The 25,400-nt window shown below is 36.5% G+C and overlaps 1 protein-coding gene across 1 annotated transcript; it reads left to right on the forward strand.

Moving 5' to 3' along the window:
- Positions 1-7,421: 7,421 nt before the first annotated feature.
- Positions 7,422-14,555, forward strand: LOC135117552 (WW domain-binding protein 11-like). Its single transcript, XM_064036961.1, has 6 exons — positions 7,422-7,441; positions 8,050-8,200; positions 9,840-10,012; positions 11,638-11,780; positions 13,112-13,121; positions 14,372-14,555. Exons 1-6 carry the CDS (start codon positions 7,422-7,424, stop codon positions 14,553-14,555), a joined length of 681 nt encoding a protein of 226 aa, XP_063893031.1.
- Positions 14,556-25,400: the final 10,845 nt, after the last annotated feature.

The following is a 25,400-nucleotide window of genomic DNA, read 5'->3' on the forward strand; positions in this document are numbered from 1 at the left end:
ATGTTTGTAAGCTGCCTTAGTCTGTGGAACATTCAGTGAGGAGGTACCGAGTTGCGTTGCGACTGGATCACCTTGAATTTGTACACAGAATATGGAGTTGTGGCTCCAAACTAACGATTTCTGTTACTTACTATTGCGAAAGTTGATGTATCTCTAGAACCTATCGCCATATTTTATTGACAGTCCGTCGCGGATGGTTACTTAAGCTTTCTGTTGTTCGGCCTTTCCGAGAACTTTGATTTATAAACATTGTACAAGAATAGTCATTATTTGCAGAGTTTCAAATTGTTTACATTTTAAATAAAATAACAAAATGTTAACACGAGCGTTACAGTTGTGAACAACGTAAACTCGCTTAACAAAAGACAGACACGTAATTTTATCTTAATATTTAATTTCAAATACTTTTGGGATAGCTTGAAGTTAAGTATTTTAGCTGGAAGGCAGAATTCAAACGATCAAAGGATTGCACTAGGGTTAAGTCAAAGGTCAGCCGCAGCACATCTAGAGAGAATTTATATGTAGGTAGTGCACAAATACCTGGTCGGTGCTGGTGATTATGTATTTGTAGCGAAAGCGGCTGGCAACTGGGGTCGATGAACCCATGACGCCGATGCATCACTTCGTGACATATGGCCATGCGATGTGAACTTATGAGCGTTCCGAGTTAAGCAAGCATCTATGTACATATTTCATAATCCGTAATATGATATTTCGTGTGATATCATACATATTTGTCTCAATTCTATTGAAATTCAGCATTGAATAACATGAAAACATAATATCATTCCGAAATGAGTTTTGGTTTCGTCATGCATGTTTTCGTTTGCCAGTAAAGTGAATGTCGCCTCTTATGGCTTACAGACAATACAAAAATAAACGTTCCTACATGATTTCATATTAGTCTTTGTACCACATCAGTTTGACGTGGGGACGGTTTTGTAATAATCTGTAAAGCAGACAAAAGATGGACCATTTATTTAAATGAGGCTATTAGACAGTCTGCGAATTCTATTCAGATACACTTTTAGGAATTTTCAGCATGATAATGATTTAATGTAGAATTCAGTGCGCTATCATATACTAGAGTAGATAACTTTTTTCATGAAATTCCTATTGACTATAACATTTACGATACTGTAACAGTTACGAAAGTATCATTGATCATAAAAGTTATTTCAATAATTTCCGCTGCATGTTTCAGTTTTTAATTGACATTGCCCAACTGCGTGGTAACTGACATTAGTCACTGGTATTATCTACCGTAACAACAGTTACTGGTGTTATTCAGGCGCAGATCAATAGTGGCCAGTTTCAACGTTTCAATACTTTCAATGGACTTTCTTTCTTTGTTTTTTTCTGGCCTGTAACACATTCGTAATACTCGTAGTGTCGTGATGGCAATCACGGTCATATGTGCTCTATGTATTTTACACCTTATTTCTTACTGTTTGCGTTAACTTACCTACATGGTGGAGGGATAATGGGTCCTGTACTTACAAGACAGAACATCGAACTAACATATTTTGTGTAAATATTGGTGGACCTACCTATAATTCTGAGTGATCAAACTACTTACTACTAAATTACGCAAGTAAAATCGTCACCCGTCTTTCGTCGTGAATATAAAATTAGAAGCGATTTATTTACTCGTATTATTATTATTGGCACCAAGGTGATTATTATTGGTATAATTATGCAGTTCTTGACCTTGAAGAATTTCCATTTGGTTCTTTTCGAATCGTAAAAATAGAAAAGATTTTGAAAGACAGAAATTCTCTTTACTTTTTCCGGATGCTTTCTGCTTTCTGGTTCTGACCCAATAGAAATAGTTTGCAATAGTTTATTCACTGGCACAGGTCGTTGTACTCATTACATAAAATCTGTCGATTGGTTACGATTTCATCGTTGAGCATAACTGAATTTATTGGTTTAAAGAAGTTGTGTTTCGTGTAGTAATGTTTTAATAATTTATAAATATTCACGTTTCATGAGACCTATTTAGTTCCTGAAGGTAGTGACGGGTGGATTATTCCGGTATTCTTGTCATCTAACCTTACTTACTATGATCCTACAGTCCTGTCGGTGTGTATAGGTAAAGTGCGTTTCATCAAATAGTTCCTTTGCCGTCATGTTGGCATTCCTGTACTAACTGTTAGTTGCTGTCGACTGTTAGTACTAATTTGCATTAGTGCCAACATGACGGCATAGGAACTATTTGATGAAACGCACTCTGTTAGGTACGAGGCGAGGGTCCGACGTTTGTAATGAGGGTTTTGAAATTTTTCTGCCACCGGGTGGCGCCACGTATGCGTCTGGTCCAAACAGCTGTCAAATAGTATGGAATTGTAAGTGCCGAACTTATTGTTTATTGAAATTCTGTTATATTGAAGTGTTATTGATTTTATTATGGACTACGGTCAGAATAAGGTTTCCGAACTAAAAATTGAGCTAAGAGAGGGTGCAAAAGTCACTGGTACTAAGGAAAAGCTTGTTGAAAAATTTTTAACACAATATGATTTAGTTTTTTATTTACTCAACCGCAATAGTAAAACAATAATGCAGTGCTTTAATAATAAAATAAAAGCACTAAAATCGTTCACTATTCATAGTAAAGATAAGCACTTTGACAGTTATCTGGACCTGACGACTCGGTGCTGCCACCTCGTGGACGCCATTTTACGAAACCCTCATTGAAAAGCATAGACATGGAAAGCCTGACGTTTTCCTATCTGAGTATATAAAAGTACCTAAATAAACAATAGTTTTAAAGAATATAAAGCCATTACAGTTTCATCCACGTCCGAGGGATAAAATCTACCGTTTGCGCGTGAAAAGTAACAAATACTAACAATTAATAATTACAACTGGCCTACATTTTCTTTAAAGTTATGTACTGATTGCCAAAATAAAATACCTATAATGCGTGAACCTCTGCAATAAACCTAATAACAATACCTAAATTTAATTTCGTAAAATAAACAACCTTAATTTTGAAACTCTGGTTCGCTAGTTTTTCCCGCTTTGTTTTGCAATTTGACAGCTGCAGTCCTGCAAACTGCCTACTACAGCATTAATATAGGTAATAGTGAAGTGCCAAAAAGTAAATTCAAATGTTTAATTTTTGAATTAAGAACGGTTAAATAGTCTGTTGATATCATGTTGATATCGGTAATTTGTCATATTGTTTTTTAATGAAATTGAAATTACAAAATCAATTTTAGTATTCATAAACCTTTAATGCGTGTATGTGTATACTTAATCAAAGCTACTCCTTGCTTTAATTAAAAAGAATCTATAAACGTTTTTGCATTAGCGCGGGAAATAGCATTTTAACGTGCCGCAATGTAGACGACGACGTGGTAAGTATCAATTTTCAGACAAATGTGTTGAAAACAATATTTTGATCTGTAATTAGGCTGTTACAGTAACATGTACTTACGTACTCGCCAGTCTCATAAATCTTAAGTTTATTCATGTTTCATAATCATTTATCATTCGTTTTGAATATTATTTTGTTGTCATTTGTTGTCCTTTTCAAATCATTTATTTGTAGAGTAAATGATAATGAGCTTCCTGTGTCAAATGATATAAAATAGTTAAGGTTATTTTTGTACCAATTCAGTTCATTACAAGGGCTCATATTGAAACATCAAACCGTGTTTTACTCTGCCACGTGACAATGCTCACAATCATGTCCGTAGAAATAGTTAGACATACTGTGCCCATGATGTCGAGACGACATTCTAAGACATTTCTACGTTCCTGAGAGATAAATTTCAACAACAGAGACAGCTTGAAACTTTGATTATCTTGGAAAATTGTAAGCCTGCTAGACACTGATAGACTTTGTATACCAAGGCCGCGTTTACGCTTCAATTCCGTAGTCCCAGGAAACTTCACCTGCTTCTGCTCTAACGGACCCGGACGCTTTGCCGACACTAGTGACCAGTCGTCTCTCGACTCCTGACGCCCACGGTATCTTACACTGAACCCTTGGCGGAAGAAAATACTTAACATCTAAGCTAGAACACAATTCGTTAGCCCAATTATTCAACCATAGGTACTCGATTACATACCTTTATACCTCTATATATTGGTAGCTATTGTAGGTTGCCACTTTAAAACCTCTATGGTTGTAACGTGGAAGCCCCAAACGGCATGATAATATAATTATAAGATGATTGTTTTGTATCATATTATGTCCCGCTCTGATATTTATGTACGTTGGTAATATCATTTAACGTTTAATAAACTTTGACTCACAATGTTTTTGGCAATACCGGCGGGAGTTGGAATGTAAACACTCAAAAGGCGTGAAGTCCTTGAGTCAGTCGCCGTGACCGATTGTATTGAAAATTAACATGTACTTGGTTTGCCCATTACAATGAATTTTACATCGCACACTATTGGTAACACAAAGTTAATTGTTGCAGAAATACCCTAATTTTGTAAGCACTGATGCTTAATAAAATGATCACATCTAACTAACTGATTACCGTAAGGCTTCTGCATTGTAACAGCTCTTGTTATAAAATATATTTCAATAAGTACTTCTGCACAAATCTTTTACGTATTTTGCAGTCGCTGAAGTGTAACTTGAGTCAGTAAATTATTTTTGTTGCTATGTAAGTAGCTTCTAATTGATATCTAATTAATAATGTAGTAAATTTTATACTTTCACTCTAGTCAGTTTTATTAAAGTATATGTTTAGGTGAAATTCAGTTGTATGAGTGGTTACATTTGTACAAGCATTATGCAGGGAAGGATGATTTCAGACTTGGTGATCACGTAGGCACTGGCTTATCAGCAGCAATTCTATCCAGCAACCAAAATAGATATACTTATGTGTAATTCATGTGCGCACATCGCGTGTGTGTGCGTGTTGAGCGGAAGCCACCGATTTTCCGCGCACGCGCACCACAATGATCTTCGTCGCATCCGTCCACCCGCGCGTCCCACCCACAGCACTGTCATCGTCTAATTATTGACTCGCCATCGTACTTTAATTAACATTCTTTATGCTCGGGTGATCCCAACAAGTGCTTAACTTGAGAGCCGATCATAATATGTTATTACATGTAATGCTAGCCCGACTCTTAGGTGTTCAGTGACGGCGGGATCGGGTACATTATTTCATTCGAGTTTCACCTAAGTTTTACAATGTCATTCTTGAACACTTAATAAAATATCCCACTAGCACTTTATTATTCATTGGTCTATGATATGCAGATGCTGAGGAAATAACTCAATAAATGCCTTAGTCTCTATTATTTAATAATATCCATTTCATATCGCAGGCATATTAGCTTTAATATTCCCCTAGTTTCTTGAATCATCAAATCACACCACAATTATAACTGGTACCGTGTTACCTATGTAATATACTTAACAATTTAGTTTATTTATTAGTTATTGTAATTCATTTCTAATACTAAAATAAATCCTTGTGGCAGTTTCTTACCCTGACCTTTAAAATATCTGTTTATCAAAGTTTCAAAGATTGAAAGTTTCCTTCAAAATTACCAAAAATTCTTAAACAAAATATTTTTGTCTTAGGGGACAAATGTTGTTTCGTGTAGGCTACACGATTGAGATGAGTCATCGGTGTTTACTTTGTGTTCTGTTGAAATAAGATACAGTAAAATAATAAATACTATATTATACTTGCTAATTAAACCCTCACGGTATTCACATGTTTCATCAGAAACTTATCTTTTCAAAGCAAATATTCCTCGACTACATTTTAATGATGAACATTATTAAATAATTCATTTTAGATTTACTCCCTTTGCCGGATATGCCTAGATATCCCTTTTAGAGTCCAGATTTCTGTGGCCAAAATTGATATCGATTCATTAGTTTTATCGTAAAAGCGCGGCAGACAGACAGGTAGAGATCCAGCATCTTCCATCAGTCTATAGGTACATCTTAATTTAGTTAAAATTCACTGCGTGTCCTTATGAGTAATCTCAGTTTACCTTGACTTGGCAAATTGAGGTTGTTTAGACTGTATTTAGTGAATGGTCATTCGGCTCTAACGGAGACTCTTTGGAGCTCGATAAAACATCAATATGGTCCCGTAACAAGAGGCATAAAATTCTTCAAGTAATGAATAACGCTCGATAATCGAGGAAGTGAAGTATTTTTTCAATAAGAATTTAGTTATTGGATTAATTTATTTGACTTGATAACAAAAGTTTTATTTATGTTGTGTCATTCACATGCACGAGCACCATTAGTATTCACCTGCTGACCACCGTTGCTAGCTCCTGCTTACGTATTTATAAATAAAATTGCGTATAGAATTTCAATGGTTCTGAGCAATTTTATACCATTTGTACACGCACTACATGTCATTGTGTTATATTTATATTTTGTGTTGTCAGTTTTTCTCTGTTATAGCCTGAAATTCTTTGTTCATAGACGATTGCTTGCTTTCTGTGTTGGCGAGAGGCGCAATTTCCTCGTTATCACGCAACGGTCGGCTCGGCAAGCGACAATAACTATTAAATGTTTAAAACGTTTCGTAAATCCAGTAAAGTGTGGTGGGCGTAGTGCACAATGCGACAATAGCTGTCGACGTAATCGTCGTTTTCTATCAGTTGCGGTCGCAAACATTTCGCGCTCCGCTGCGCCCTGATACTTGACAGCACACACAACATCATTTACACAAGATACGTACATCTCTTTCAAAATTAACAAGTATTCCACGCTGAGTATGGAGTTCATCCTGTTCTTCAACTGTCATAATCGCTCAACAAAGCACGTACTCGTACCTTCAAACATGACTAAGCCCAGTGTGAGCCCATACCATTTAAGTACCTAATAGTAATTGTTGTATTTTCCAAGATTTCAAAAGCTTGCGTAGGTAGAACTCTCGTGGCGTGCATAATTTTGCAGTGGAAAGGCAGCTCAATAAAGACGCAATTCGTTTATATTTGCGTTTAATTCCATTGACCGTCTTTTATGTTGAAATAGACATTCGATAGGCACCTAACATCGATATTGTTATTGAATTTGAAAATCACAGAATTTTAGGAGTCGTAATAAGTTGCGGGCCAAAATTAACTTCGCGCGAAAAGCAAACAATAACCAGGTCTATGTAAATTATAGTCTCGCTTATTTATAACTTATTTTAGTTAAAAGAACAAACAGTTGATAGTTGAACCTTCTTTGACCTTAACAAACCAATAGTAGCGTCGGCGTCTCCGAAAACAATTCGTGATTGTTTTGAAAAGCGTATCGAAACTTTGAAGTGAAATAAATTTTATTGTTTGTTTTAACAATTGTCGAACGTTTGCTGGCCTGCAACCTTGCACTTTTGTACCTGCCTACATGGATGTTTTTAAGCACATTGCATGACTGATACCAGCCAACTGGTCATTATCCAATGAGAATACAGCAATTGACATGGACAATGATGAGACGCGATACCGTGTGGGTAAATACATAGGTACGTGAACATAGCCTACGTACTCAAGTTACGTAAGAGGTTGGCTGCATGCAAAAGGCATCCGCCATTTTGCGATGAGCACTTTGATGGTTTTTGCGCGAAAAGTGAGCGGCGAGGTTGGCAATGCTTCAACTTTAATTTGTTGTAGAAATTACGATTTTGCAAAGATTTCATAAATAACTTTAAACGGGTACAAAAAGTGGTTACGTGGAAAATAACATTGACACAGTCGTGGCTGGATTTACCGTTTCTAGAACTTACTGACGTAGCCATTTTCATTGCAACACCACAATAGGAGTTATTTGTAACCTTATGTGATTTCAATAACTGATTTAGTTTTAACTTCTAAAATTATACTTATGCATTAAGCATTGTATGTAGAGCCCGTCACGAAAATAACGTATAATCAAATATTTCCAAGTTATTTTGATGTAATAGGTTGGTACACCAAGTTAGGATTGATTGTACCTACATTTTGGTTCAAAATTGGTTGCGAATTATTTTGGTGTCTACGTTTAATTAATTGCAGACTTCAGACCTCTCGAACTTACTCCTGAATATTGTTTATTTTAGGATGAGCCCCTGCCCTAAGCAACGCGCACGCACTGCACGGTGTGCCGCCGCCGTCTGTGGCGCCGGAGCCGTCTGCGCAGCCCAGCCAGCCAGTGCCAGTCCCCGCCAACCAGCTCAAAGACGACGCACTCAACCATGCAGAGTCTAAGATCGACGAAGACAAATTACAGGTAAATATGTTTTCCCACACTGTCGCCGCTTGAATACTAAGCCGCTGTCTACATTATTGTATGTGAGATACCTACGGAGTTTATTTTGAGGATAAAGCCGACTTGAAAGTTTTACCTTGTTGCCAATTTACGCTTAATTCCTATGTAATTTAAGCTTGTGGTAAAAAGATAGCAAAAGCTGTGAGCACAATAATGTCATGAAAGTTGGATGAAAAATTCGGACTACAAACCTTTAAGTTTGTTTTGCTTTCTATTTACGCCAAAAGTCAAATATAGAGGTATCTTTTGTTGTATGTTTTCTAGAACATACGGCAATTAGTTATATTTATTATTTTCTCTGTGGTAAAAGTGTTGACGACAAACAACCGATTGGTTAAGGCCAGCGAATGGTTTCTCTTGGTAGTTTCACGCGTGAAAGGCCTAAGAAATTTTAAATCTTGTTAGACACAGGTCATCTTCGCTCTGAGACATTAAATAAAAGTTATATAAGTAAATAGGGAAATCCTAGTTGATAGCTCGGGAGAGGTTAGGTCTCTGCTATTGATAATTTTCCTTGATATTTGTAATTTGTTGCAAATTTTAAAAAGGTTTATTTTGAATGGTCGTGTTTGTAGATATGTATGTGCATTTGTCAGTGGGTGCAAGTAGTGACGTGAGCCAGCTTTCACTTGCGGTGAGGGGGAGAGCGGGCTTACCGCTCGACTGTTGCACCACGAACACGTGAAAGCGGCCACTTTGTATTATTTGCATTGCCCAGATATTGTCTGCAATGCGAAATTACATGCAGATTGAAGATACTTACAATACGTATGTGGTTTCCGAGAAATATGGAGCTATTTATTTTAGAATACTAACCATAAATTAAAAGGTCTTTTCATTTGAAGTTTTCTTTTAATTAAGATAAACAAGATATAATGAGAAACGTTTGGTAACGATATAAGGATGCTACTTTGGCTGGCATTAGTGTGAAGGCAGAGTAAGGCTGATGTGGAAAACAATACGTTATGCCTTATATTCTTTCGATACAATAATAAGATTTGCATAGACGTAGGCTGATTCAACGATGAGCTATCTATCCGAATGTTAGTAATATTTACAAACGGAGGGCGGTTGAACAATGGCGCGCGGGCGCATTGTCTCGCGCAGGATGTCCGAACCCATTGTACCGGGTAAACAGCACAGAACGAGATATATAATGTTCTTGTTTCACACGTCGCTTTTCCATTAAGTGTTAAATGCAATTTATCGCAGCATTTTTATGACGTTATAAAAATATATATTAAACTCTTTCTGCACACTATCTCTTTAATAAATGTCACTGCTTTCGTTTCCTTTCTTTATAAAGCGTTACGAAAGCGAAAGCTACCTGTCTAGGGCCGTTCAGGTCAAAGGCGTTAGAGGTCAAGTTAGTTCCCGATATTCTCGTGTACCTATAGCCAATACCGTAATACTTTACTGCATAACAAGAGCCTTATAAGAGTTAATAGGAAATCATTTCCGTATATTCAAACTAGGATGTTACATCAGTTGCAGAACTACCTATTTACTATAGAATCGTCAGTAGGAATCTTCAAACTAATAGAATAATTTAATCTTCAGGTTTAGTAAAATGATCTATGAAATTAATTGATACTTTCAGAAAATCGACGATGAAAGAAATGACTCGCCGAACTCAGCAAGTGACGACAGCTCAGAGTCTGACAGTTCGGCTGAGGAGGAGGATGAGCTCGACGCCGTCAGGCCCATGCTCAAGCTGCCCATCCAGTTCGACCTCGATGAACTAGCTGGAGCCTTCCTGGCTAACAATCAGAAGTAAGTCCCACACAACACATTCATCGGGCTTGCCTCGGGCTTGTGGCCTCTCTGATGTTTTGTGGACCGCTCCTTGACATTTGAGGTTAAAAGAGAAGTTTCAAGCATTCTTCAAAATACATCTTAATCTATGTTGGTCGCTTGCTTCATTTCATCTTAGTGTTTGTGAGTGCTTCACACTGCTACTATGTTTTGACATGACGTATAATATATTCTTTAAAATAAATAAATTCACTCTAGATGACAAGTAAAACAAGCACTTACATAATTAGTTGGTGGATTACTCATTAAAACCGCGGATTATACAAGACGATGTTTAATGCGTTTGTTGTTTATTAAAATTAAGTTCTGCTCTGACGAACAATTATGTAAATAAGAGCAAGGTCAAGATCTCCCGCGTTATGTACCAAGAGTTTGTCTTAATTAAGTATGCTTTGGAGACGCGAATAATTGGGACTTAATAAGTTGTTCAGTAATCATCAGCCATAGACCATCATACATGCAGCATGTATAAAAATAATTATAACTATTCTCGAAAGAAAAGAACTTCCATCACAACCTTTTCCTTAATTCTGTTTTGGAATATTTATTAATTTTAACATGCCTGTAAACTACGAAATAACAGTAACTTATAATTGGCAGAATTTAAATACGAATGAGTCAAAGGAAACCATTTCCTTATGAATAACTATGGACCAAAGCACCATCATAACGGACTCAAGCCATAATTTGGCAAAGTTGTTAAAAACGGTATTAGCAACAAAAGGAGGACAACAGCGATGGTTCAATAAATAAATATTTGCAGTTAGTAACTTGTTGTAAGTAGTACGCGGAGTTTTCCCCGAGTGATTCGCTGCGTTCTTCCTGTGTTCTCATATTATAATGTTTTGACTAACTAGTTGTGTAACATCGAGCCGGCGCTAGGCGGAAGGAGTCGGAGAAACTTGTGTAATCACATTAATACGAGCTCATTGGTAATCCGTAGGAGCATGTGTCATGTGACCCAACGCGGCTTGGGATCCACGATGCGCTATTTTGAATATTGCAGCGATGGAGCGTTTTATTTAAAACTTAGACATATTATTAAGGTTTTAATGTAGTGATTGATTGACTTACGTCACTAACGCGATTTACGTGTAGGCACTTAAGCCAGTCTCAAAAGAAGATTATGTAATGGAATTAGGTCATGTTATAGAAAGTTGCCGCCAGTGCTAAATAAAACAAAATATTTTGTTAAGAAACAAATGGCGGCACGTCATAACATCGTTAAAGCTTGAAGTGAAGCTAATTGTAGATTTTCATCACATTAATTCATCGCGAAATGAACATTTTATAAGTCTGCACAATAATTTCTGTTTCTGCTCTACAATGATAAATTGGATGTAACAAAATTCTCAATTAAATGGAAACCCAGAAAAGGTTTTATAGTCAATGCCTCCGTAAAACAGCAGCCAATCGGCTAGTCACATTTTTACTGTTTGATAAAAACTGCATAATGAAGGTCATGAGGTTTTTTAAGCAAAAAAATGTGTCGGATTGTAGAGATCTGTTATCATTGCGACTACATGAACGTTGACCTTTTAATTTGTAGCAGGTTATATAAATGTAATATATTTTGTTTCCAGGGGCCGCATGAACTGCGTGGTTGAGAAGCGTCGCGACGATCCCATGGAGAGGCGATTCCTTTCAACATCCTCGGAGCCTTCGCCCCGCGCAGCGCTCACGCCGAGCGCATCGCCATCATCTGCCACGGAGGCGACGAGCCCAGGTACATCACACCAACGTCCATTCTGAATGAGCACATCTTAAGTTACATTGAAACTGCTGATCAATGATCTTTGTTATATTATAATCTATTCTAATTAACCAAAGAAAAAATATTTTACAATAACTGAGGCATATCATGCATAACATTCATGATTGTGGAATTAATAAGAATAACGTGTGTACTTGTAAGTACAATCGAACTTTCTCGATGACAAGTATCCAGTATTCGCTCTTAGGTAACAATTCGCTTTGTACTGTTTTTGTGTTCGATTACGTTAAAGACAGGTTTGTTATTGGTTTCTGACCTTTCTGAAGTAGATCAAAGATATTATTGTGTACCCACTCGTAATGGTATACCTTGAGTCGTGTGTAAATAACAAACTGTTGTCAAGGCTGACCTCTGACTTATTTGATATAAACATAATGTTTATATATTGTGTTTCAATAAACTGAGAAACTACGGGAAAAGTAAAATCATTGTTTAAGGTTCACTGTGTCTCCGTTACGTTCAAAACATATAACAATACGGATTAAATTCTTTTGTCGAGTATTTTGCGTGGTTCGCATTGAAATGCGGCGGAGTGGACCGATTATGCTTGTTTCTTAGAACCTCCGAAGGCTTAGAGTTCTATTCTTCTTGCTTTATTGTCGGTACTGTGTTTTATTTTTTATGTCCTTTTACAACTTTTGTGTGACGCGGACGAAGACTTATGATATGTCACGGTATTATAAGGTCAAGCGTAGGCTTCAGTTGCGCACAAACTTATTGTTAAAACTTAAATATATTGAGTCACGTAAGGCTGGCACTTGTATTCACATTCCATATGCTTTTACACAGCAATACTGACAATACACATGTTACGTTACCGTTTGTTAGGTACCTTCGTGTCACTAATCAGCTGTCGCATTACGCAGTCAGTTGAGAGTGCAATTACGTTACAATCGTTTGTCTTCAATACTGATGACAAAGTGAACGGCTGGTAGTTAGCAATAAAAGGACCCTACGAGCGTAGTTGTAAAATTTTATCAGGCCGTAATACACTTGGGAATCAACGACATGCTTACCTCCGTATTTTCCCTGTATTCCCAAACGACAATTGTTACAAACAGCGGCCTATGCGTTCAGAATATTATATTATTGTTACTTGATAAGTTCACTGAACAGCAATACTGATGTCACATATCCATTTCACATTCTTGTATAAATTAAAGTGGACATCCATTTTCTTTGGTTTTCTAATGATGATTTTAGCAGTTTCTGATTTGATGGTATACATATGGGAATGCTTTTGATTGTTTTCAAAAATTTTCAGCTCATCTTGTATTGTGTAGAGTCTCTGAGGTTTGTTAAGCATAATACAATCGCAATCAACCATTAGTCACCAAAAGCTCTGTTATCGTAAGTTTTCTTATAAAGATGAAACACAATTTTTTCGTCGGTTTTCTTCCAACATGACGGTGTTCTACTTTTGTAAGCTCCTACACGTGCCGTCATTAGTAAAAGTTCATGAAAGCACATGAGTTTCAAGGGCGTATGTAGAGGTATAAAGTGAATAGTTATGTTATAACTCACTCGGATCTCAATGAAAGTTCTTCATTCACTGAAAACTTTATAATCGACACTAGGGCCAAAATAAATTTTATCGAAATATGTATGTAATATTCAGCAAGCCTATTTATTACACTTACATTTGAATTTATATCTAGTTAGGGTACGTATCTGTATGATTGTGTATAGAATTACACAAAGCGCTTCTCTGTTTGAAAGTGATAATGAATCGGCTTAGGCACGTTTTGAATTATAAGTTTGGGATGTTCAAAGCAAAAGCGGGTGTCTTGTTATTTGAAGACAAATAAGTCGTCAGCAAACGTAAGTGATGCCTTACATCTTGCCTACGCCTACGTTAACCAATTAGCTAAGTGATAGAACGCGATGTTAGTGGTTGCTATCGATCTGCACAGATTATTTCATGTGATTTGTGGTTTGAATAATCAAATAATGGTTATTTATTTGCCACTGTTTATTCATATATGCGTAGGGGAAGCAAAGTTCTTTATTGAGATTTAGTAGTGAAGTAGCTGTCCCACGGTCCTCCGTCCTGAGGGAACATGCTTCCATAACCGGAATGTGTGAGAACTCGATAAAACTCCCATATGACACTGAAATATTTGGCAGTGTACATTATTTCTGAGATAAGCGCTCTGCAACCAACCAAACAAACAAACTTTTAACTCTATTAGAATAGATTACATTGAATATATCTGTTAATTTTGTTTTATGTTGGCTACAATATCAATGAAATTGGTTTCTTTTATAGTGTCTCTGATGTCTTTCCTGCTATTTTCTAGATTTTATTCATCAATTACAGTTTTAAAGCCTCTTTAACTTAAATGGATAATTAAAAACAAGTTTAGATGTCTTGCTCAGGAGTATTGCAATCGTTTAAATACAAATAAATCGTTGTCCTGGTTTTGTTACATAAACAATGTCTGTGTTTTAATTGTTCATCAGGTTCAAGTGTATTTTGTATTTGCATATAATTATTCAGAAAGAAGTGGCGTTATAAAGATGCATTGTATTATTTGTTTTAGGCCGATGAACTTCCCGGAGCCCCAGTCGCAAGTGTTCGCGTTCCCGCTGACGGGCCCGGTGCGCCTGCCGCTGCGGCCGCAGCCCGAGCGCGCCGCGCCGCCCGCCGCCGGCCCCGCGCCGCGCATGCCGCCATTCGCACCCATGACACACCGACAGGCACCTTTCCTCCCAGTAAGTACCTAGATTGTATATTCCAACAGTTCTCCTACACTAAGATCATGCCAGACTTCTCTTTGTCTTGCTAACGATGATTAATATTCACCGTGGAAAACCACCGCTTCATGCCAACAGTTTAATATCGCAAAGAAAATCTTGTATCAGACTTAATATAGCCCCGGAAGCTGCGGTCACCTTGTGTTAAACGAGTGAGGCATTTTAATGTGAACATCACAAGTTTGTAATTGACCATAATGGCTTGAGTTGTCTTCCGGAGTCATAAAGAATAAAACAATTATGTAACTAATTGAATAATGTACAAGGAACGAGTCTGCACGTAATAAATGTGATGGCGACATGAAGAGATAATGCTAGGAAATTAAGTCGCAGGGTTTGTCTGAGAGAGAAAGGGATGACTTGTGACCCTTGCATGTATTCGTTTGATGTGGCAGAGAGGCACGTAATATGAATTGCTATTTGGGTCAAGTGAGACCGTGATTGCTGGGGATTATCCTACGATCGTGTCGTTTATCGACCAAAGTGCTCTAACAGTTTCAACTGGCAGGCTGAGGCTGAACATTTCTTTGTATAGGTAATCGTGCGGCGAAGAAGACTTATACCAAATGCTGTCTTTTGCGTTATCGAATTTAGTGAAAAGTGATTTGTGTTGGGGCCGAAATAGGTTCTGGAGAAATAATATTCTAGCTCAGTTCTTGCACCCGTTCCCATGTGTCATTTCACAAAAGTATCAAGTGTGATCCCTAGGGTATCAGGCGGCGTTTGAAAAACTTAAACTAGATTAATTTTCAATAGGCCGACCAGCAGTTTTATTTGGCAGTCGGATGAAAGTAAAATCAGAAGCAGATTATTTGAATATGCTAAAGCGTTTGTGAATTCATTTCACACAGGTCACAGGCATCACGTCCTTTCAACGAAAGGTTTTCAGATCTTCAGTTCCTTCATATGAAAGGAAGATATTCATCTGATTAATGGTTCGTTTCTCGAACGTCGTAACGTCAACCGCTGTAGCACACCGGCGAAATTAAGGCTATTGTGTTCCTTAAGAGTCTGTACGTGAACTTCTTTGAGAGACGTCCGACAAATGACACCCATTGTTATTGGTGGTTCGAGTACTCGTGTGTGGATCAAATGTTTAGTCGCTAGCCAACAAAGTGCTATCTTTACTCATATTTTGAATATTATTAATACGAAAGTTGATTGAGATTGTTGACTACTTGTTTTGGACATCTGTATACGCCCGCCGGTCGGCGGCCTACAAGTCTTTAAAGGAATTGGATCTTCAATCAGAGTTTATATACACCAGCATTTAATGATAAAGGAACATTCAAAGTTATAGCAGTGTTTAAGCTATATTCGCCACAGTTAAGCGCTTAGAGGTAATAATCTCCAAGAGCACTAATATGAATATATTCGGTATCACTATTAAAGCAATGTATTCGGTCACAAAGCACTTGAAAGTGCTAAACAATAAAAGTGATGTGTTTCCACGCAATAAGAGCTCCGTCGGCGGGAGAGCATTTATTACGTCTGTCATGTGTTATGACCGCTATAATAATTTCATTACGCCTTGTCATAACATAATTGACGCATCTGTGTAATGGTAACTTAACTGGCGCCAAATATTGTCGTTAAAACAATAGAAGTTTAGTATTTATTGTAAGTTGTTTGCAGATGTTGCAATAGTAGGTACTACTGAACATTTTCAAAACAGGACTTAGCTTTGAAATCTCTATGAACGAGAATTTATGTTAGCAAACCTTAAAATATTTTACGTGGATAATTTTGAAGAACCTGGTAAAGCAAGCGTATTAAGCTGATATATTACTTGCATAAATCTATTACAAGAAACATATGTTGCGAGTCACATGCGGAGTTCAAGTTCGCAATAGACGTAACTTGAAGTGATTAGTCGCTCAGAGCATTAACATCGGCCATATCTCTCCACCGACTGTTATAACTTACGAGGCAGATAAGTACTCCATGTGTCTCTTTAATTACTAGATCGGCATGGGAATACACTGATTAAAACTGCGCGCTCGTTTCACGTAAATTGCTACTAAAGTACGTACAAGGGTTTTATCTGCAGATTTATATTGCAGCTGAATTTTCAGCAGAGTAATATTTTAAGCGTAGTTCTTCCTGCTTTTTTAACAAGTAATTTATGTATCGTTTTGCGATGGTTATTTATCATCTAGGTTGGCTCAGTTAGTTGTAGTGGTTTTCCATTACAAAATTAAAAAGTTGTCAGATGAATGAATAATAGAATGTAGAAAAGAGCTTTGATCGTATGATAAGTCTTTTATTTAGTATGGGGAGATAGAATGGAATTAGCGATTAACTTGATAACGACATGATGAGGTTGGTTACTCGTTGCGGCGAGCCTGTGATGTAATCTAATGAAGTCGAGCAATTTTCCAATCTGGAGAACTACCTACGTCGCAGCGCGGGCAGGTGAAACTCCTGAATGTTTCAGTTTTGAATTATAATTCTACATTTTTGTAGATAAAACATGTAGATCATTTAGAAAAATGTTTTCAGGTAGAGAAATAATGCAAAAGTATCGCACTCCATAGAAGAATTGATATCTTTGAGAATTTCTTGATGCTATGAATTTCATAAGTCTCATAACAAAAGAAAACTATGAAATTGAAAGAGACGTTGAAAGAGAGTAGGTACATAGGTATAATCCTTTTTTCATTCAAGCAATAACAAATGTTTTATATTGCTAAAGCTAAAGCTGTGTTGACATTCTATTTAGTTGCGTCTTCTAAGAAAGAAATTATGAATCATTATTGCTCTTGTATGATCGCATATGGAAACTTAGACTAGTGGCCCAGAAAACTTATTTCTTTTTTTATCTATAAAGGATACTTACCAAAACTGACTCAAAGTGAAGGAAAATATCTCGAGGAATCCTGCTGATTCGCTCAATTCTTCTTCGTGTGAGAGGTGGCCTGAGCCCAGCAGTGGGACCGGACGGTTGAAAGATTGATGATACTAAAAATACTGTACCTCTACATTCCAAAGAGTTATTTTGTTCAGTCTACATCTAACATTTTCTCCTTCCTAGGGTCTAAGGTAAAAAAACTAGCAACTGGTATTTAACTTATGTTATTTTTGTAATATTTCTTCTTAGTATATATTCTAGTAAATTATTCTAGTTAATTTTAAGGAGGAGGATTCCATATTTTTTGCCATACACCAAGCATTGAATATTACGCACTAATTTTTCCTGATCTCTATAGTAAGCATCTATGGATCCTTCAGCAGCCAGTTTTCCATCTGTTTGGTAGTTAATCAAGTGCGTCTCAACTCAGCTCAAGACGTTGCTCGTCGAAATCCATTTTAAATCAGCTTTATTCGTTACCAATTACGTTGGCGGATTTGAGCGTTGTTTTGACGAAATTGGGAATTTAGGCCCTTCTATTATTATTATTAGGAGCCTGTTGTACATACTCCTACATAGCTTTTGTTTTGATGTAGAATTACCGCGGGGTAATCCTCGACTTTTTAAAAGGATCGTGTAACGATGTCTATTATTTTCAGCACTTGGGTGTAGGGAATAGGTAAACGGATTGTTGATGTATTCATTTAATTAGTGCATGTCGTCTGTCAGTAAAAATAATTTAATTATGAGGAAAAACATTCTGTACGTCAAAGATTTATTTCTGGTTATGATTTGACGCTCTGTTTTTCCAATGGTAGATGGCAACTGTAATCTGTATATAGGTAAACTCGAATATAGACCTATTTAAAGTTGAGTGAAAGATTTCTCCATAATATAGAGTTTATAACAATACATTAAGTACCGTCATGATAACAAAGAAATCAAGGATCCAGATCATTTGTTATGTTTTTAGTTTTTTTAATATGTGAGTCACAGTGTGTTCCCTGAAAAAAAAGTTGTAGGTCAAAGTAGTACTTCTAGCGAGGTTAATGATAATTCTCTACCTTTATTTATGCAGCTAGACATGTACAGTAATCGTAACAAAAATCTGTGTATTGTGGTCGAGGACATATGAATTACGATCACTTATTAAATAGTTGCCACTTACTGTGCCTACTACCATAATACTAACACACTCGTGTATGTGCGCCGACATGCGCTCTAAGTACCAACCGATGTTAGCAGCCGCCACTCGCGATAATATACTGGATATTATCCTTCTTTATTATGTCAGTCGGGTACTAAGAGTTCTTTTGCTCCCAAAATTCGTTTTCCGTGTACCACCGTCCGGGTCCCCTAAAGGTATAGGAAAGCTATGCAAAGTGAAAGGTTCCTTAAGATCCGACCACGCCTCTTGTTCCGTCGTAAATAGAAACGCTTTTTGTGTTATTCTGTATACTTTTATCTGGTTTCTATGACAACTTTTTGTAAGAATCGGACACATTTTTCCTTTAAATATTTTTACGGATATTCGCTTTTATCTGATTTCTATAAAGATATAATGTACCTATTTGATATAAAATGTTTCCTGTATAAATCTTGTTATTTATGTCAGTCATAAGAAACATCAAATATTCTTCAGTTTTCCTGGAAAATATTTAGATAGCTTCCTTTAAAATGTTTCTTCTAACAGAGTAACGCAATGAAAGAAAGTGTGAAACCGTGTAGTGACGTGAACTGTTTGAGTTAAAACGTTACCCTTCTTTGTACTGTAAAAGGGTATTATCGTGCGTCGTCCCCTGACCCATCCCGCAGTAGCAGATAGCGGCAACAAAGTAGACGCATCAACAATATCAGCTTATCCGATACTGGTCTACACAATAGTCTCTTATAGGACTTTATAGCTTCGAGGATGTTGTCCTCGTGAGCGCTGAGATATGATCCAATGCCTTCATCTGATCCATAATTACGTTAAAATATATCGTTTAATGTGAAACTGAAAAAAGGAAGAAAAAAAGCCTTACTCGGTGGGTATTTAACGCTGAATAAAATTCAAATAGTTTAGCTGAACATAGAAGTTGTTTATTATTTTACTGTAACAGGCAAAGTAATATAAGTCAGTAAGATACGTATGTTCAGAAAGCAAAATCCGCAAGCTAGGACATCCGATTTTAAAGAATGTTGACATGGTAGCATTCTGTTGGCTAAAGGAGTGTGACAATATAAGAACAAGTATTTTAAAAGGATTGCTCCCTGTCGCTGTATTGAACAAAACTAGCTTGACCGGTGTTGGTAAGATAAAAATGCATATAGAGGCTACATCTACCTATTGTACCTTTAAATCTGCTTAAATTGAACTGAATTTGACTCGAATACCCATACTTTCTAAGAGGTCGTTAAAAGTTTTCGTACAAATGCAGCATGACGTGTGATCGCACTTTCTTAGGAGAAAGTTATTGGATAAACAACTTTCTTTTGTGCATTTTATGCAAATAGCTCGATTAAGTTTCGAATGATTCATCGTTCCAATGGCGATATTGCTGAGTAATTATTGGTAGTTGATGGCCAATAGACAGCATTCTTTGCTTGCTTTATTATATATATATGTTATAATGTTAACAAAATAATCAATCTCATTTCAATTTGAACCTACAATAAATTGTCATATCTAGTCGTAAAAAAAGATATACGTGGGTATATTCTGTAACATTCTAACAATCAATCATTTTCATGCCATTAAGCCGATGAAATTCTTGAGTAAAACACGTATACACAGTCATATAATATATGTGTACGACGAAGTTACTCGAACATCGTCAGATTTTAAAAGCTCTCGAGGCTCGGTACATGAACCGAAAATTTTGCAAAAAAATCAGGGTCGATCGGTCATCGGCCCCGAGTCCCCGACACTGGTTGCAGCGTGCACATGTGCTTATGCAATCACCAACGTTCCGGTTTTCGGCTCACTTTACTTGTTTTACCCTTTCATTTATCATTATCGAGCACAGCAGCTAAAAAACAAGCTAAAACATAAAACACGGCCGCATTGCCTCACGTTGCGTGTGACCATTTACGAAACTGCTGTAATTGACTTTATCTAGGGAACATTAGAGACATTAACATCATTCCATAGAAAGTGGATAACAAGCGAGGTACATTATCCATCTATCGATATTAATATTCACTTAATGTTTTTTTGTGCTACAGTTATTTACTTTTAATGCGAGGAGTTTGACGTAGGTATTGATATGACATTACTAGAAATAACATAAAATAATTAGAAATAAATTTTCACCTTTGGATCCATAATAGAAAAGTGGGTGCGTTGGCAGTCAAACGATTTTCTTTAGTTACTGTTCTGTTTCCACATAAGCGTTTTCCTCTCGTAGTACATTATAGCTAAGGCAAGGCTGAAAAGGAAAACAAATTACTCAGAAGATCCCAACACTCTTGAAAATATTCAACCGATAGGTTGCTTATGTACCAAAACGAAAATGTTTAACTATCAAGATATAAATAGTATTTATTGGTACATAACAAACTAAGTTCATAGACAACTTTCGGAACCAGTCATTTGAATTGGTAATAGGTGCCTTAGTTGTTGTATTTGGAAATTGATGAATACTTCTAGAGTAACAATAAAAGCTGTGACAGAAACAGAATACGGTTGCGGTTAATTGAAAACCCTGAACCTGCTGCTTATGTGACATGGCTCTTTTGGTTAGGTTTGAAAGTCCCAGTATCAAGGTGTTCAATTTCATGTATTTTAGTCGTTTCTCTGTTTCCTATAGAACAGTAGATTACCTTTTAACTACATTCGAAATATAAAGTTTGAGAGGTGTGTTACTTTATCTCAATTTGCACGAGGGTGAAGATATGAATGGAATATGATTCAAGTCACGCGAGTTCAAATGTGTGTTTTGCCCCATCCCTGGCGGACATCTCGCGGTGACAGGCGTTTCGACGCTTGTTGGGGGAGGCTCGTGGAGTGCGGCGCGGAGGCGTGGGGTGGGCACAAAGACATTTCGAGTTTGGCCACGGAGCGGAGGCGTGCGCGAACGTAAACAAATGTGAACGGGCCCGATCACAACAAACGGGTCTAGAGGCACAGCCTCGCGGCGGCTCTATTACACGTTCGCGGGACAGATGTTATAATTAAGTTCTCATCTTTGATTGAACACGAAGGCCTCGATATAATACTCCGAGATTAAGTTTTTGTATATTTTATAGTTTTTGTCTGGTTATTAATTAATCAACTCGTCTGCAAATGTGTTCCGTCGTCAGGTAGATTAATAAGATAAGAAAGATGAATCACGCCTACTATAAATACATACGTATGACTAACAACTAAAACCTGCTTAAACAACGTTGTAATATTATTCTAAGGATGTAATAATATGTTACAGAAAATGACTTTGGAAACTGAGCTTTAAATAACTTCCAGTAAATAGAGCCTTAACTAACAAAATGAAATTCTTTCATGGCGCGTATTGGTAAACAGAATCAACTTAGTGAGCCTACATTTAGATTTGCATAAATATCTTGCTTATCGATAAAGATCATACCAGCCGGAAACCAGATCTTTAGATGTATACATTCATAAACCTAAAGGCTTATTGATTTTATAATAGTGTTGCTGGAGGCTTTAAGTAAAGTTCACATAGGCCTATGTAGATTGTACCTTAGTTATTGAATGACAGTTACATGACAAACCCAATGGGCAGTCTCAACTAAGATAGCTAATGAAATAAAATTCTGAGCGGTGTAGAAACGTAGTTCGGACAGTTTGTCACGCTATCAAACAATAGAGTTTCACACAGTTGTTAAGTGTGCAACTGCACTCTAATAGTTTGTACACATGTCAGTTTAAGTTTTTCTAACTAGTTACATATTACTTCCTGCTCAAACTCATTTCTGTGGCAATTTACTATATCGACTCTATCTCACGTTGATATCATTCATAGATGATTACGTCCAGTTTGATTTATGCCATGAATAATAATAACATTATTATATATCTGCATTATTTCAAATGAATAGGTTAGGCCTTGAATAGGTCAGCTCGGTATACTTACATACATATAAATACATTATGTGACTACTACGTCGATTATGAATACATTTAATATTTTATTATGTTTTTTGTAGTTGTTCGGTTTCAAGATTCATTAGCACATTTGATTGAAGTTGTTTGGGTACATCCATCTGGAATTATTTTCGCGTTATGAATATCGGACTACTATCGAGGAGCTGGCAATCATATGGATCGGACATGTTATAACTTCATTCCATTCTGTCTAACATAAACTTTCATTCTGTATTTAAAAATATCTCCAAGAGTTCTTTTTCAGGAGATACAATTTCAAAGAACATGGTGTACAATGAAAATTATGTATGTGTAAATATTAAAACGAATCGGCAGTGTTCCAACCTATTTCAAATCCACATTCCTTTAGAATAGGGTCAAATAATACTTAAATAACTACTTTCTTACCATGACAACATGAAAGACAAGGAAGTGGCTTTTGATAATTCTGTCAATACAGATGGCTTTGCATTTACGACCGTCTCTTGTCCTGAATGTCTGAACAAACAAAACGTATGTTTGAAAGGAGTGTGAGTACCGCTTAGTTGTTAGCTGTGGAATAGCGGTACTAGACTGTGCGACTACCTACATAAGACAATAATTAGGTGTCAGTCGGCCAGACAAATCGTTCATCTCATACAGAAAGTTAACTGTACACACCGTTTTTACACGTCTGACAGCTCAACAATTGTCGAAGAGAAATAAGCGCTCACCTTTGTACTAGTATCATTGAAAGACGTAGAGATATAAGCGAAGCCTTTCTAAAGAACTTTCTTTAGGTAGCAGTTATAAAGTTATAACAGTATGTTAAAAATTTTGAATTATCTATCTTATTAACTTAGCTCTATGTCAAAATGTAAATGTTATTATGTGTGAATTAAATCATTAAACATCCAAAGTTTTGAGATAAAAGATCAAGATCAATTCTATTTTTTGTGGTTTAAAATACATCAGAGGTGATGATATCTTGCTTCTTTTATACAAATGCGTTAGAATTACTTAGCCGAATGTTCTCTTTAACTTTTAACTTACATGTTACCCTTCAAAACGTAAGTGACTTTTCCCCGATTCACTTACATTGTTATGTTATAACATAGCTTAAAGATAGTATTTTCTTGCGAAATCACATCATGCCATCGTGAAGGCTATTGTGTGTATTCAACGTCTCAAGAGCTTATGTAGAAAGAATTAGAAAAAATAAAAGAAACGTACTTAGGCTTAGGGTACCTTTTAACGTGTCATCACATAAACCCATGGTTACTGAAAACAAACATTTCAAAGACAGCAAAAATCTTATGAACCACTTTGCAAACTAAGTACGTTGAAATCTGTCTTCGAAAATATTAAGTTGTTTATATTATTGGAGAGTTTGAGTGAAGGCAGTAATTGTGTAGGAGTAGAGGGCGGAGGGTAGACGGTTATAGGCCGCGGGTCTCGCGGGAGTAGAGTGCTGTCGGGGTAGACTGCACGCCGACACCCTGACGACTAGTTGCCGGTCGCCACAACACCCAATAACGATATTCTCAGCATTCTGACCATCGCTTCCTAATCTCTTTGTTCCACTAAGTTCCACTGAATCGGCGAGTGGTTCTCTAGTGAATATCGTTCGATAAAGTTTGCATTACTGCTGTGCATTTTCGAAAACAGGATTCGGTTTGTGTGAGGTTACCGTCAAGGTTTCTTGCACTTGCAGTCGGAAGTACGCAACGAGCTCTGTATTTGAATTTTTATTTAAAAATCCAGTTGGATAGATATGACCAAGGATTTCTGTTGCTTGGTTGAATTATACAGGCGTTTTGATTTAAACTATGCTGTTAAATATAGCTCTTGCAGATAAAATGTAGTTGCTTTGTTTTCTGTTTTGTTGGTTTGTTTACCTGTGCACATTGTAAGATCTGTCTTACTTATTTTATATATTTCTAGTATAATTCTTTAAAAACACAAAAATCATGAATTGAAGTCTACTTAGAAAAACTGCTGAATAAAGACTTGTTTTAGAGCCCGTTACTCTAAAAGTTTAATAAGCATAATTAGGTACTAATAAAGCCTAAAAGTAGGTAGCTATTAGAACAAATCGGAGTCTATTATCTTCCAGTCTATTTTCTAATAAAGATAAATTAACTAGTCTCTTTGAACTTGCGACTTACATTACTTAGTACACTTATCAAGAATAGTAAAGTTTGAAATAGATTTGTTCTTTAGAATTTTCGCTCAGTTTAATGATATTTATGTGAGTTAAGGTGACTGCATAGGTAATGTTAATTATATCTAATCAGCTCGGCTTGAGTAAGAACTCTTTGAATAATTACAGTAACAATTGATGCATGGCTTCAGAAAGCAGTCAGCAGTCAAGCATAATGCCTAAGGACAGGCCTGGCTGACACCAATTGTAGCAACTGCATTTTAACCTCGCATACATTACGTTGCATTGTTCCCATTACTAAATGATAGGGTCTAATTACTGTAATACCCTGTGCGAGACTGTTCGTGTTTACACGCGATGCCTTCATTGTATTATTGGTTATTTGCTACCTATTATATTACATCGCAGATGTCTGCCGAACACGTCGCAAATACAATTATTATACAGGTATAAAAGATTACGAATAAGTACAAAAAAAGTCTTAGAATAGGTACTACGTGACCTCCCAAGATCAATTCACAAACGTGAATCTATTTTTTTTCTTTTTGAATTCTATCGTAGCGACGAGTATTTGTCAATAGCAATTTGAATTCATTGCTTCGAAATAATTTTCCTAAAAACACATTGGTACATGATTCGATTGAGATTAATGCAAAAAACAATAACGCTTTATTAATTAAAAGGATTTGAAAGTAGAAAAGGTATAGTTCCACACGGTGAAAAAATCAAAGTGAA

This window comes from Helicoverpa armigera, chromosome 11 (assembly GCF_030705265.1).
Source record: "Helicoverpa armigera isolate CAAS_96S chromosome 11, ASM3070526v1, whole genome shotgun sequence".
Classification (NCBI taxonomy): Eukaryota; Metazoa; Arthropoda; class Insecta; order Lepidoptera; family Noctuidae; genus Helicoverpa; species Helicoverpa armigera.

Bases quoted from the DNA above. Each gene is read 5' to 3' on its own strand.
- LOC135117552 (XM_064036961.1), top strand. From the start codon at position 7,422: ATGATGAGACGCGATACCGT. The intron at 7,442-8,049 runs GTGGGTAAATAC...CCCTGCCCTAAG, and splicing joins ATGATGAGACGCGATACCGT to CAACGCGCACGCACTGCACG. The intron at 8,201-9,839 runs GTAAATATGTTT...TGATACTTTCAG, and splicing joins TCGACGAAGACAAATTACAG to AAAATCGACGATGAAAGAAA.